The sequence below is a fragment of the Diadema antillarum genome, unplaced genomic scaffold, assembly GCF_040938485.1.
Source record: "Diadema antillarum isolate AM-2024a unplaced genomic scaffold, OU_Dant_1.0 seq00000715_RagTag, whole genome shotgun sequence".
Classification (NCBI taxonomy): Eukaryota; Metazoa; Echinodermata; class Echinoidea; order Diadematoida; family Diadematidae; genus Diadema; species Diadema antillarum.
In genome coordinates this window covers 665754-681558 of record NW_027271619.1, presented here as the reverse complement: position 1 = coordinate 681558, position 15805 = coordinate 665754, and the positions used below count along the sequence as shown (strand labels likewise).

Sequence of the window (15805 nt, the reverse complement as noted above, 5' to 3'; positions counted from 1 at the left end):
TTTTTTGTTGAAAAACAGATTTCGAACAGATATGAATAACATGCGAACGAGTTAGCTGATTATCATCACCTCACAATTGTACACCAATTATGTACAAATGAAGAATGACGAAAATACAATTTTTCCTCTCTCAAAGAGTACAACGTAATGCTATTCCTGGATAAATAACTTTAACGTAATGATCAGTAAGATGTAATATTATTATTCCTGGTTTATCAAAAAAGTGACTTTCAGCATTGAAATTGCTGAATTGCTCACAATTGTACATGAAAGAAAATATATAAATACAAATATAAGCATTGAAGACGAAAAAAATGTAACTTTTAAAGATTTCATGAACAAAATATATGGTATGGTAAGTTGAGAGGTGATGACATCATCAAAATGGCATTTGCATATTAATATTGACTCTTCAAGAACTGATTTATGAAAATCAGCGAAACTTCACAATTAACTTGTCATAAATTTACTAAATTAATTGCGATTTTGATCATATCTACACTGTTGTGCGCGTAACATTTAACTCTTTCTTATCAGACTAACCTCATATCGGTCCGAAATATCCCCTTAAATTTCCCTCTAGATCTGCGATCTCCTAGCAGAGCAATATCCCCCAAAAATTAATGACTGGTCGTGACACATCGACGCACTTCGGCTAATAGTCGATACGTGATTTTCAAATTCAGATTCATCTTTTCCTTTCTCGCTCAATGGAAGGCGTGGCCCTATCAAACTTAGCTCCTATCTAAACGAACTTCCAACATTGGAAAACTGGGGGTGGGGGTGGTGTTCTCTGTTACAGTGATAGAATCATATCACATACTGACTCGGCCGGTTTCATTTGAGGACGATGCACAGCGACCGATAAGGTACACTTTATATCTCAAAAAATGGTGTTATTCTTCCTTTATGTAAAACACAGGGATTAATTGCCGCCAAAGGCAAGCATATACAGCAATTATCTTAACTACTTCCGTGGGAATTCTACTCAAATTGTGCAATTTTTTTTTCTAGCAAAAAACAAACAAACAACAATAACCCAACAACAGCAATCTTACGACACTACAAAAGGGAACAAAATATATGTATCTTATACATCTGTAATAAATCTCGGGCTTTCTAGTCTTCGCTATCCAATTAGTTTTCTGACGGTTTACTTAAACATAAACATTGATATCATACAAATCCACAAAATTTAGTACTTTTTTTGAAAGAGGCGGTTTTCAACTCGTGATATCCCCATGTACAATGATGTCGAATCTGGTGTTTTCTTACATAAACGTGTTGCATTGTCGATAAAGCACAGGACACACCAAAATGTGAGAATGTGATGTACTGTTTAACAAGTTTTAAGTAGAAGATAAAGAGAAGAGAAGAGTAATAAAGTGTAAGGATAGATAGCCTTATTGATGAACAGATAGACAAAAGTAGAAATAGACGGATAGGTAGAAGGATACAGATGGATAGACAGACAAAAAGATAGAAGAGAAATAGATAAATAGATAGATAGATAGATAGATAGATAGATAAATAGATAGATAGACAGATAGATAGATAGATAGGTAGATAAATAAAAGTCAGAATGGGTGGGAAAGAAAGAGGAGCAGGGAGAATTAAGGAAAATTAAGGAGACAAAGATAAAGAAAGGCAAAAAGTTAGAAAAAATATTAACTTCTTCTCACATAAGCAATTTGAATAGAGTGACACGATTCTCGCTTTGAGAGGGTCCTGTGCTGAGGAATGTCATCTTTTTCGTGTTCAATAAATAATTCTGGCGAAGCTTACAATTTCAGCTGCCTACTTTGATAACAAGACAACATAATTTTGGCATTTATACAAACCCAAGGCTTAATACGTCATCACAGTCATGCACACATTACGAATAAATATGAATTGAAAGTTGTTGTTTTTTTCTTGTCGACACATACTAATGATCTAAGAATCAGACTAAAAACTAAACAGAATGGAGAAAGATGGGATCGCGGAATAGAAGGGGTCGCGGATGAAAAGGTAACATTGAGCAAGCTACTTGTGACGTCAGTCTCCTATAACACAGAGCGAGCACTCACACGACGCCGCCGATTTGAATGTGTCCGTGTATTCGAAGCCATCTTCACACTGTAACCGAATTTTAATCTGTGGGAAAGGTGAAAAAAAATGAGAGAAAACATAAATGCAGATAAACAAACATATATGTGCCAGGAGACTAGATGTTAATCAAAGACAGAAAAAAAGAATAAATATTGCATTGCTCATTGAAAACATCGATTCGATTCGCGTTTGAATGTAAGATTTATGGCGCTACAACTTTCTGCATGTGTGTTGAAGAGCCGTCATGTGTTAGCCATCTCTCACACGACGGTGGAGGAAAAAAAGAACAGTGGAGAATGAGGAGCAGTGAAGGCAGATGAGAATTTTTGCTGGAGTAAAATGGTAACTATGGCAACGCGGCATGTGATGGCGCTGGATCACTTGGATATCGGCGATGACTTTATTTTCACGTCGTGCCGTTGTTTCCTCGATCATTTTCTGCTACCCTCTGGACGCTGGAGTCATTCCCTTGCCAGGCAAAACTTTGCCTAACTTTAAAAAAAGAGTAATTATATATATTGCTTCTTTTTATCTCCATCGTTCTCGCATTCTTCTGCTTCTTCCTCGTTTTCTTACTGAATTCTTCAAAGGGTTTTTAAGGCAAATCAAGAACCTCCCAACAAAAACAACAACAATAATAACAACAACAAATTCAAACGACAATAATAAGTTGTATAGATAATCTGGCAAGGATGATAATAAGAATTATAAAACTTATCCTGGACACCTTAAATTACAGTGGTAGGTATACTATATTGCTTTTTTTATTGCTGCGGTATGCTAGAAACCCTCTGGTTATATCTGTTAAAAACACACATAGAAATGTATATGAAATATAGGGTTGCCTCTTCAGTTAAGAGGGAGACAAAGAATACATATTTTGTGCTCGAAACCATACTCGTTAACCTGGAACAAGGAACAGATGACGCTTCCCTCCCTGCTAATTAGTTTTACAGAAACGCATACATCTTTCTTGACAAAAAAACAAACACACACACACACAACACAAACAACAACGACAACATTGCACCAGTATACAGTTACCAATCTTGCAGCATCTCTTATAAGATTCTCGAAACCGATGGTTCATGTAGGATAAGCATGGTCTTCGTTGCGGAAGGGCCGACTTTTCACACACTCTAGATTGCGTGTTAAATCAGCAAAGGCAGGAAAGCCGATGCCTTTAACGAGGCGTTTTTATTGTGCGTGATAATAATCCTGTTCTTGATTTACTCTTCATCCGTTCCTCACGAGAACGTTGTCTCATTTCATCGAAGTGGTTTTCTTCGCCTTTTCTCCCACTCCCCCACCCCTTTCTCAACCCAGTTTCATTCAGATTGGTCGTCTATCTATCTCTCTTTCCCGTCCTTCTGCTGTCGAATTTCCCTTCCACTTCTTAATTTCTGGGTGTCATGCAATCGCCTGTACGTGCCTTAATAATGCTGGTTTTGTAATTCCTGTTTTACATTTTCCTTAAATTTTCATGTTTCGTCTTGAGATTTTTGTTGTTACTGTTTACAACATCATTGGCGAATAAAATGTTAAAGGAAAAAGGCTATGCGGTTATGTTTGTTGTAGATGTTAATTCTTTATCAAGCGTTAGTTACTTCTCGCTTACATAAATCACATTAATTCAGCAAGACGGCTCTGGTGTAGTCTCCTGGAAGGATGTTTTTTTAGACAGGGAAAACATGTCTTGATGATTGTCTAATAAGGGTAGCGGTAAGTACAATATACGATCAGGGATTCACAAATTGGATATAATAATGTAAAGACCCTGGAGCATCTAGGAAGATGGAGTGACATCGAGGATTTGGTGGTTTGGGCTGGGGGTGGGGGGGGGGTGGCTAGAGCAATCTGGCGAAAAATCAAATTTGCCTGATGTGTGTGTGTGTGTGTGTGTGTGTGTGTGTGTGTGTGTATGTGTGTGACTTACATCGTGGGTGCTGGCGATGGAGCAGCAAGAGCCGTGCGTGGTGAATATCTGCCTTCCGCCGCTGCTCTGTATCGTCGCCCAGTCCGACGGGTACGAGTACGATTGGCAGAAGCCTCTACACGCGTTCATCTGGACTTTCGTCTCCCTGCACGTCGGAATCCGTACCCTCTTCGTATATCCTGAGAAAGACGAAAAGGGGGTCGATGTCAGATATAGAATTATGATGTCGAGAGCAATTCTTACCTTTAAAAGCTCATAATCATCAGCATGCTGGGGGCATGACATTTATACACCAAAGAGTTGGATTTTTGTTTCTTCAAAAACCTCTGTCGAGAGAACAGATCAAACTGTCAGCAAGTTTTCTCACGTAACATTCTATGGAAAATCTTCAAAAAGCGGTCTTGATCACAAAACAAACAAACAAGCATCAAGTTTGGTTCGGGCTACGTTTTTTTTTTTCGATTTGCAAGAGCATAATCATTTTCATTGCCACGATTAACTCCTAATTTCTCATTACATGGAAAAATCGAAGGGAAAATGCGCAAGTATACGACACCCTTTGTACATAATGAGAGATACACCTCTTTTATCATGGACCAACATTATACACTTTAGTTAAAATACACAAAATCCATGTCAATTTAATACAATTCGTTTATCTTTTGATAAGATTTGTATGTGCGTTTACGGTGACGTAAGTTGGATTATGCTAGCTATCGTCATTTATTGCTTTCTTGCCACATTCCTATCGTAACATACACGACTCTTTGCAAATTATACCCAAACAAGCCATAGGCGATTGTCGCAGACAAATTTCCTGATGCGACATTTGCTCAAAAAAAAAAGAAAAGAAAAGAGAAGAAACGCATGTTGATGATAAGACAAGTAGTGGCATTGGAATTTAATCAGCTCTGTCAAAGCACAGTTTCTTGACCTCCTTGATATTGATAAAAGAATAGCACCAATCTCATACGCAGAAACACTTTCCTTATCGCAATAATCAAGAAAACATAGGACACATAAAAAACTGAAAGCATCTGATACGAAGGGCACGTCAATTCAATACATTTTATGATTTTTTTTCTTCTGCTTTTTTTATTTCTGTTCGTGATTTGCTTCTGTTCTGAGTTGATGACCTTTGATGAAAACAGCACATTGGAAATCGGGAGTTTTGTAACACTGTTTATCACAATAATCAAGAAAACATCGGGAGTTTTGTAACACTGTTTATGCAAAATGTCATGCAACAAAATTATGATGAACTTTGACATCTAATCAGATCTCTTCGTCAATCTCGCATTGACTTTCTCATTCTTTAAGAGAATTGTAGAGGTCAAAAAGTTTATAAGTCAAACTAATTAAGACATAACCTTTAGTGATCTTTTGAAGAAGTTAAGATCAATTTTACTTCACTTTTTTTGCGTCATTATTAGTTTTGTAACTGCAGGTGTTTGGGTTTTTTATAAGGGGACTGCAGACTAAAAACTATGCCTTATAGCAGTCCCCTCCATTTTCAACCATTTTTTTATCTGTATACTTATCTATAAAGATTATAAAATTTAATTATTGTTTATTGTTTGTTTTTTTTTTCATTGCATCGTTAGTATGTGATTGTGTTTTCAAATGTTGTAATCATAATGTGTTGGAAATGAAATAAAACGAAACGAATGTGAACAATATTTCACATTTCAATGGGAGAAGAAGGATCGACTTCGTACATAGTAAAGTTTACAGAAAAGGAAAAAGAAAAACATCATTCCTTGGTATGATAGAACATCGATGAAACCATGTCTGCAGGTTCAAGGAAAATGCAATTTTCTTTTTCGACGATGACTATAATAAGCTCGTCATACACTAATATTAGGGGGCTACGACCTTGTGGGCTAGTCAGCAAAGGGATTGAACAAGGGATTGAACAAGGGATTGCATCGGTGGGAGTTAAGAACTCTCTCCCTCTCCCGTTTCCCTCCGAGAGAGAGGGGAGCGAGGAGATAAATATGTCGAAGATGAGAAAAATCTGGCTGCCTGTCTCTTTACATGGCTCACCGAAGGAATGAAAGTAATCGTCCAAATATCATCAGGGATGCTAAATCGATATTTCCTTGAATGAAAGTGCTCCAGCTCGGCCGACAACAGGTCAATGCGCACCACATCTTCTTCTTTTTTTTTCTTTCTTTCTTTCGATCTTTGACGCGCTGCCTCCCTCACGTCGAGCTAATATTTAATTCTTCATATCTTCGGCGGCGTGGTTAAATGAACTCCTAGCCCCATAATAAGTTCTCCGTGGTGGCAATCCGGCGGGCGAGCGGGCGGCCACCATGGGCGATCTCCACTTGGTTTCGGCAATATCCGCTCGCATCAATAGCTTTGAACTCCCTATCAATCCTGTCAGCGCGTTCATCACGTGCTACGTTCACACCGATAAAGTTAACTGCATGAAAGAAGAAGGGTATTGTGAAATCTGAACTCGGTCTAACGGACAAGAAAACTCTCCCACCTTACTTCAAAAGGAAATCTTTATTTCTTTTGAGGAGAGCGGCGAGACGAAAGCTAAAGAACTGGGGATATTTTACTCAGAAGCGCGCTCCCCATTATTATTTTCATAAGACTCTTTACTGTTGCTGCCAATTACAATACCAGCGAATATCATGCCGACAAGTGGAAAAATTTAGAAAGCCAACTTAATGTCGCTACTGCTGTTCTTATGCTAGCAGTTGTATAATAATTACTGTCAATTTTTCTTATCATTTCGATAATCTTTTAAGCTCGATGTTCTGAGAAATGAAGAATATTCTGAAATAAGTCTGAGTTTCGAGCAGAAGGAAGATAGTTCTGGAACCAAGACTATAAAACTGGCGACAACCGCAGTCGACAGAGGATCACATCATGCGCAAACAAGTCGGAGACATTCTGGCAAAATGGTAACAGGGGATGACAACAGACGACTCACCACCGAAAACAGATGATGCCATGCTCATTCGAGGCACAAGTGGTTGGCTGTTCGTCTCCTGTTTCGGTTATTTTCGTTGTTGTTGATGTGTGTTTTTTTAGTTGCTGGCCCTTCCTTCCATCCCCTTTTCTCATTTATTAGAAATGGAGGGGAAGAGAGAGCCTGAAGATATTATTATATTATCAACTGATCATGGAAGCAACAAAAACGCGGAAACATCGCGTTGCGCCAGAATTTACACTTTCTACACCTGCAAATAAACCAATATAGACGGCAAAGTCAACAGTACTATTCAATAAACCGGAGTTCTGTTTATTTCCTCTGATACTTTTTCTCCCGTTGTTCCTGTAAGCAGGTGTGGTCAGTGACGTCAAAACGCATCCAATTTACAAGTAGAAGAAACGGCGTTTAATGAAAACAGCACATAAACCCCATGAGGAACCGCGCGAACTTTCAACTTCAGTAGCACTTTTTTTTCGCACCTCATGAAAAAAAAAGCACACGCAGAAGATAATCACTGGTCGGTGTTTGCAAGGGGGAGCCAACGCTATATCAGTTTGTCAGTGTCAGTTAAATCACAATGCGAAATGAACATGAGAACCATGGATAAAAAAGAGACAAAGTTACGAAAAGAAACAGATTTGATTAAGTGTTCTACATCAGCAACTTAACACACACACATTATATCGAATACTTGTATTCTGGTACTTGTTCTAAGACTGAGGTTTTCGTATTGTTTTATGTTTTTGCTGTAAGTGAGTTTAAGGGAGCTCTTCCTATCTTCCGTTGAAAAAAAAAATGCAATGAACTTCAATAGAATTTGAATTGAATCATGCATGTAATCTTTCCTTTTCAAACTTTGTCAGAGCCATCGATCGGGAAACCTTAAAAAACAAGTGCAGGTGGTCACCTCCCAAAATGAACGTAAAGCAGCTTTTGAAAGAATAATCAAACACACACCCACACACACACACACACACACACACACGTCATAAAGAAATCGTATGAACTGAACGGGCAGTTTCGTATCTCTTTGTCAAAGGAGACGACAGCTAGTCCAAACTTCAACATATTTGTGTGCTGATTTGTTCGCGTGTTTTGCAGTTTTCTCCATTGACGAAACCTTGTGTAATTTTTATGTCAGCTATCATCTACGGAGCGCTCTTTGCCTATATCAATTGGTAAAGCTTGTTCGAAGAGAGTTAATAACTTTTGTCAGTAAGCTTCGTTTTCAGATTCAATCTACGCGTATACGCTTTTTCGAACCCCACCAACTCACTGACGCCCGTGACTTCTTTTATTTGTCTGCTTTCTTCCTCGTCTTTTCTCATCAGTCTGTACTTCTTTCTCCTCCTCCTCCTCCTCCTCCTCCTCCTCCTCCTCCTCCTCCTCCCCCTCTTCCTGCTTCAGTGTACCACCAGTGACTGAATTCCTCCAGACGAAGTGGATACATCGGACGCATTAACCCGCTGATCACAATCTCCAGTCTCTCTCTCTGATCTCTCTCCATAATCGCTACGTCATCGCTCCATTACTGGATGGTAGGATATACAATTTCACGCACATAGGAGGCAACTCAGATGCTTGGAACCAGATGGAACTGCTTGGAAAATCTCATGCACACTAAAATGTTGTGAAGGGTGAGGGTCGAGTTTAAAACGCTTTCCATCGCCCTTGTCTCTCAAATTATGTTAAAGGTCATCAGTGCTAGAATTAAAAAAAAGACTTCAATAAAGTTTAATAGAACATAGTCTTTGGCAGGTTTATTAGTTTTAAACAAATAAAACATAATGAAATTCATTGTGATATTATACATTACTCATTAATTGGAAATTGCCTTACGGGGGCGAAGAAAGGTTTACGGACTTACGATTTGCAAGTAAGATTATACTCTCAGCCCCAGGCTCCTGTTTTCCACACCAAAGGACTTGAGTTGCACAATAAATGCAACCAGCAGTTTCAAGAATCCTTCATATTTTGTTATACCTGTAGGTTCGGAGAGGACTAAAAGCTGTCAGTCCAGTGGCTAATTTTAATGCACTTACGTAAAATGAATGTTAACTTCAATCTACGCCTTTAAAAAAGAGCAGTAACTTCAGTATGAACAAAACAAACAAAAATACAACGACAACTATATGTCTTAGTTTGTTTGTTTGTTTGTTTGTTTGTTTTACGTTTGAGTTGTTGAGAAAGATAAGCGCACGCACGTATGGTATTATGGTAAACATGCAAGAACACGAACCGTCCGTTTTTACATGGATTTTTATAATCGTCCCTGACCTTCCGGGGCCGAGGATCTGAGATTACCAAGCGACTATTCCGTCAAAAATCGCATATCATTCCTCATCCGCATGGAAGATAAAATGCCCGAGAATGAGTTTCAATAGATGAGCGACCTTTCCAGAAAAGTGGTCCAATTATTCAATGCAGCGGACGCGTTTTCTGGTTGAGCACCGTCTGACGGGGACAAACCGTCTTACTGGATTTTCTTTCAATTCTCCTGCTGACCCATGTTTTATGGATGAATATATCTGGCAGCGTAAAACGATTCCCCCTTACCGCCGAACCTCCGCATCCCTGTCCCTCCACTCCTCTTTTTCATCCCCCCCCCCCGCTCTCTTTCATTCCTTTTCTCTTCCTCTTTATACTCGTTCAGTTGGTGTGTGCGCTTTCAGTCTTGTTTGTTGGGGTTTTTCGCTTTTTGTTTTTGTTTTCCTTTGACAGTCGACAGCATCTTACTTGAAAGCTGCACGTTAGCATTGGCATCGTCTACAACAACCTCTCTCATTTTCTCCCTCTATCTTTGTCACCCCTCTGCCTTTATAATAAAATGTTTGTCAGTCTAGCCCGCTATTTTCCTTTCTTTCTTTCTTTCTCTATCTATCTGTCGATCTATCTATCTATCTATTTATCTATCTATCCTTCTCTTTGTCTAAAAAGAGTTCTATTCCAAGTAGCTCATCTCGGCTGATCATTAAACTGATAAACTTAAACAAAGATTGACAGGATATTAGATACAGCATACTTATTGCATGAGTCCACAGTATGCAATCACTGCATGCTTTTTAGTGGACCCCTCAATTGTCCCCCCTTAGAACATCCATGATGCTCGGTTTGGTTTGAAATCATTTTTGCATCTGTACACGCTTCCAAATCCTTGATATTTTTTTTTACCTTGCCGTCAACCAATGTGTACTCAAGATCATTCGTAAATCTCTTGTATCATGTTTTGTGGAAGAAAAAATGGAAATAAATTCAATTGAATTGAATTGAATTGAAATAGAAAATGAAAATAGCCGCCACTGATGAGTGATCTACGGCGTTTATGGTCATACGAATGAAGCTATATGGTTTGACAAAATACTCATCCTATTTTGTTCTCATATTTGCAGAGATGAAAAAAAAAAATAGAATCAATCATTGCTTAAAGTTTTCATAAACTTTCTTCTATTCCCTTGTACTTCAGAGGTTACGTGAACCATTCCACTTCAACTTCGATCTGTGCAATGGAACGAGCAATAACTCTTGTTTGCATTCTCAACAAACCACCAGATGTGATATGATCGGCCTCATCTACTGGCGACGGTGGCGGTATAAATCCCGTCTTGTGATGGTTTGGATGATAAGAAAGAAGTTAGGCCAGTCTACTTAGGTCAAAACGCCTAAAATGCACAAGCTTGAATGCTCGGTGACATTTATATTTCTCACCGTCCGGCCAGAACGCCCAAATTCACTTACGGCCAAAATTGATGGGACACACACAAATCAAACCCCAATTTTCACCAGGCATGCCCGTTTTAATGACCGGATATCCAGAAACTCTGAATGCACCGGCAACGCGCTCCGTTCTCATATATTGAATTGAATCAACCTGTTGAAACGAGATATATGTTTGCAATATATAATCAACACGGAATTCGCTCATTCCCATAGTGATTACATCCATTATTTCTGTTGCATCGACCCCTGCTTTGTAAGCTATGATTTTGAAGCAGAAAATGATGAGGAGATGTTCGCGCATATTATTGCAATGAAAATGTTGGGGACAATGAACGCACAGGGACTTTAGAAAAGGGAGCAGGGAAAACGCGGTGAGCTAGGACAGAAACAGAAACAGCCGTAGGAAGCTCTGGGAGCTTAAAGTAAATAATGCCCGATAGTGGCGGCTGATTATTTGCACGGTACGCGGAGATGATGTTTGCATGTCCAAACATCAAAGAAAGATTAGGAATTCTTTAAGGGTAAACTTTACGACACGAATTATCAATTTGATGTGCTTGGAATAGATTGGAGCAATTTGTTTCACCTCCTTTGCTCTTTTTCTGTACAAAGGACTCTGACGCAAATGGCTTATGCTGTCAATAAAGTGTCAATTTACTTGCCTTAAATACCCATTGTCGTTTTTTGGGGATACCGTTCACAAACTCATATAAAAGGGCATTGTGATTTGCTTGTTGTATGTGTTGTTGTTGATTTGTGTGTGTGTATGTGGGGTTTTTTTCGGGGGGCGCAATATTTCTATGAAAGAGCAACATTCCTCAGTATTTATAATCTCTCCATATGCAGTAAATGGCAATTTCAGAATTGGCTCCTATTTTAAGTATAACGTGCTGGTGGCATCACTTCGACCGAAGACAAATTAAAAGAATTGCATTCTATCTAATGACGCCACTATATGCCATAAATCTTTATCAGCTCGAAACAAGAACAGGATATTTTTTCAATCAAATATTTACCACACTGTCGAAATCTGTTCGCTCTCGAAAAGTATAGTATCTATTGACATTAAACCTCTTCCATTCTAAAAAAAAATATTTGTTTGTTTTGTTTGTGTACTTGTTTGTTTGTTTTTTGCTTGCTTGCTTGCTTACTTGTTTGTTTGTTGCTGGTTCCTTTTTTTAAAGATTGTGTGTGATCAATTGATGATGTCAAGGTCTAAAAAAAAACACAGAAATCGCTCTTTCCACTACTACGATAAATGAAAACAAAAGTTGAATAAAAAGCTCTCGTAGAAAAAAAAAAAGTTCGAAAGGTAACAATTATACACCTGAAAGTCTGGCAGTCATCTGAGAGTATGAGGGACAAAAAGGAAAAAGGAGGATGCGGGGCGAGCCTATCTGGAAAGATCCCTTAAGGAAATATTCAAACACAGACTGCTTTTATCCCTTCGGCAAATTTAATCGAGTTTGTTTTACTATATACACATTTTGAGACGTCATCGACCAATTTCTAGAATTTGGGACCCGATTAATGGCCATTTGAGTAATTTTCATTGAGCACGTACCATGTAGCAATGGACTGGTGACGATCGAATGTGAAGTGACGCAGCGAATGATGAATGTTTCAGAATTAATATTCAGCGTGCCACATCATGACAGTTTTTTTTTCTTTTTTACATCAAGGAGTAGCTTACACCGTTTGTCTACAAAACTTCAATCAGTTTACAACTTAAAAACTTAAATAACTTTAAACTTATCCCTCTATCAATTCAGATGTCATTGTTTATAATTTCTGGTGACAAACACATTTGAGAATGAGGCTCAAATGTTTTATCTTCCGTAGGGCTAACATATCCCACACGCACTGAAATGAGTATGCTCATCACTTCTTGTATAACTTGTAACTGTCATGACTGTTAAGTGTGATTTAAGAATACATTCATGACGGTGTGATTACAATCTCATATAACCTCAAGTAGAATCAATGTACAGCAGACGCTAATACGACCATAAGGAACTGGAACATTTACTGTATAACGGTCTTTACCACAGAATGATCAAGTATTCACGCGTTACACCATCCGCACACCATCAAGGGCGTATTGTAATAAACCTTTACATTGTAAGCGACGATAGATACTTATGCTGGCTACGGTTTTTATATCTTGAAAACAGCGATTCCATTTTAAAAGCACTCGAATGTAATCCGAAGTACTACATCACGGGGAACATGGATGACTCGCCTTGTCATTAATGGGCTGTTTGACACGATTCTACTACTTTCTTGATAACTGTAATATCCTGTGTCTTATCGTTTTACAGTTAGAGTGATAGATTCAACTCGTACTAATGACTTTCGAGACACTCAAACGTTGATCCTCTCAACAAGCTTCAACGAGACGGTGCCATGACTTGACCTCATTTAAATGTGTCACATTAGTCGCAAAACCTTCAAAAAAAAAAGAGACTTTCTTCATAGAAATGCTCAGAGAGGCTGAGATAAACCTAGTTTTGCGGCGAAAAGAGTTCAGCGAAAAGATAAAGAAGCACGCAAAGTTCAACAGCAGCTGGTAAATACTGATCAATAACAGAGCTAGAACTATTGTGAAATTTAAAGCTAAGTGGAAGAAGTTAAATAAAACGAAAAAGGAGGTTGAATAAGGCAAAGGTGAAGAAGCTGCTTTTTTGTTGGTAGCAAAGAGGAGATGGATGAGAAAAGAAATTAAAAGAAACGCAAAGGATCAACCACAACGTTCTCTAACTTACCTACAAGATGACATCCGGGACTTTCCCAGTAGTGCTGCTGGGCGTGCGTTAACCTCGGCAACCATAGACCCAGAAGCACCACAAGTAGGCACGCTATCATGTAAGGCGTAACCCGCATGGCTAGTGACTGTCTGTTGAAAACACCTGCGAAGGCAGAGAGATAAGAGCAAAGCAGTTAACACAACTCGCGATAAACTGCATCTAAGCGTCTCTTGTTGTAAGCATGAAGAAAGAACACGAGCAAAAAGTGACAGGGAAAAAGAAGTGGTAACATTGTGTGTCTTATACAACCCAACTGCTCACCAAAACACTATTTGACTCGCTGTCCTTCGTCCTTAGACCTACCTTCGGGGAAGACGAAGCTAAGAAAGCAGTGTGGAGATCGTCTCTGGAGATAGCACAGACCACTCAAGGCACTGGTTAGCCGTGGCAGGCGCCACTTTGTGAAATGACTCATTAAAGAAAATTATGAATGAGTGAGGCGACCAGAATCCCCGCGGAAGCCACAGATAGATTCACAGGATTACCTCCAACATTCCTGTCGATACCACGACCGAAAATCTATGCTTCATCATCATGAGACAGAAGTATCTAACATTGCCCGATAATGCCTTTGCACCAGCCTTCATATAGCCCCTTTATACTTTAGTGACATAAACTCGATATGCATCTATGAAATTAGTGGTACGTACGTTTATAGAGTTCTGGACCTACATGAATGTAAGATATAATGAGACACACTTACACAAACACTTTATCTCTCTCTCTCTCTCTCTCTCTCTCTCCTTTTTTCTGCGGAAAATGCTTCTGTATACTACACGTATGTGATATATCAAAGATCTGATAGGAGGGATATGCGAAATTAATTCTATGTATCAACCTACACTTACGGCAGAAACTAGTTGTACGTCTATTCTGCAAAACGTGAATACTTACATGTACCTCACAAGTCACCCCCCCCCCCGCCAGAAAAAAAAATACCCCCACAACAGCAAAGAAAAAAAAGGAGAAGAAAGAAACAAAACAGTAAAACAAAAATAAAATATTTGCATAAAACTTCCTTTCCGATATTTCCTCGAAACATATTCCCTTACATACTGTATTTCAGTGCATTTGGCAAAGGGTATTTGAATACATCAGTCAATTCGAGGAATGTCCCAAATATGGATTGATTGAAACGGCCAAGAAAAGTCGTGCCATCGCGCGAATCCACGATTTTCTTGCCGACTGTCTGGGAGCGTAATGCGCGCCGACAGAGAGAGAAAATCGATGACATGGCTGAACAGGGACTACGCCAATCGCGTCATTAGGTCCTCAGCCATCCCTAAATTGGCAATTTTGTTGCGCGCTTTTTGGTACGCACGGTTTCGCGGAAAGTCCGCGGACGGAAAATGGCTGACCAAATTGGATGTGAGTGGCGAGCTGAGTGAATATTTAGACAGGGGGAAATATATGGACACTGGCGCCGATGGATCGGCTCTTTTGTCATAACGGAAGCGCAGGTCGTCAAAGTCTAACGTTTACTCCATAAAAGACATCTTTAAAAACACCAGGGGAAAACATCGTTTCAATATCCCTGTTTGTATGGCATTGGGTTTTATTTGGCCAATTATTTGATATTCGTCACTCTCCGTTGATTTCGCTGTGACATGATATGTAGTATTACACTTACCGCCTGCGCTTACAAACACTTCCAGAGAAACGATTTGGGTGCGCGTGAGCGTGTGATATATTTGTTGATTAGTTCAGTTTTCAAAGACGAACAATAAAATGAACAGAACATTTACGTATTATTCAGAATGGAGAAATGCTTCTCTTGTGAAGGCATTAACAACTACAAAGCGGTCACGTTTGATGCAAATATGCGGCGGGAATGAAATAAAGTGGTGGTTCATATAACCTTCATGAAATAATATTATAGAAACATCTTACCCTGCATTGTGCCTTGTTCTTCCATTACAGTGTGAACGTACAAAATATGCAGTTTTCGTACAACATCAAGTATTGTGCCACTGTTTCGCAGATTGCATCTCTATTTCTCCATCGCGCTCTTTCTCTCCCTCACTATATCTCTCTTTATGTATATCTTTCTATATAGTTGTCTACCATCTGTCCATCTATTTATCTATCAATCTGTATAATATACAGCTTGACAGATATATGAATATTTCAACTTACATAATATACAGTTTCATAGATAGATGAATAGATAAAGGAATAGATAGATGACCGTAGATAATAACATAGAAAAAGATATAGAGGCACAGATACATAAAGACAGACAGATAGAGATAGATACACATAGATATCATTTTCATTTCATGTTCATGTTCATTTTATTTT

General features: G+C 38.8%; 1 protein-coding gene across 1 annotated transcript; it reads right to left on the bottom strand.

The window, feature by feature from the left end:
* Nucleotides 1–2037: 2037 nt before the first annotated feature.
* On the bottom strand, nucleotides 2038–13580 carry LOC139737925 (thyrostimulin alpha-2 subunit-like). Its single transcript, XM_071648592.1, has 3 exons — nucleotides 13463–13580; nucleotides 4028–4206; nucleotides 2038–2136 (listed from the first exon to the last, which is right to left on the bottom strand). Exons 1-3 carry the CDS (start codon nucleotides 13578–13580, stop codon nucleotides 2038–2040), a joined length of 396 nt encoding a protein of 131 aa, XP_071504693.1.
* Nucleotides 13581–15805: the final 2225 nt, after the last annotated feature.

What these genes read in the sequence shown, in the direction of transcription:
- LOC139737925 (XM_071648592.1), bottom strand. Translation starts at nt 13,580, where the DNA reads ATGCGGGTTACGCCTTACATGATAGCGTGCCTACTTGTGGTGCTTCTG. An exon ending in TCCCGGATGTCATCTTGTAG is followed by an intron (nt 4,207 to 13,462) that starts GTAAGTTAGAGA and finishes CGTCTTTCTCAG; the next exon opens with GATATACGAAGAGGGTACGG. An exon ending in CCATCGCCAGCACCCACGAT is followed by an intron (nt 2,137 to 4,027) that starts GTAAGTCACACA and finishes CCTTTCCCACAG; the next exon opens with ATTAAAATTCGGTTACAGTG.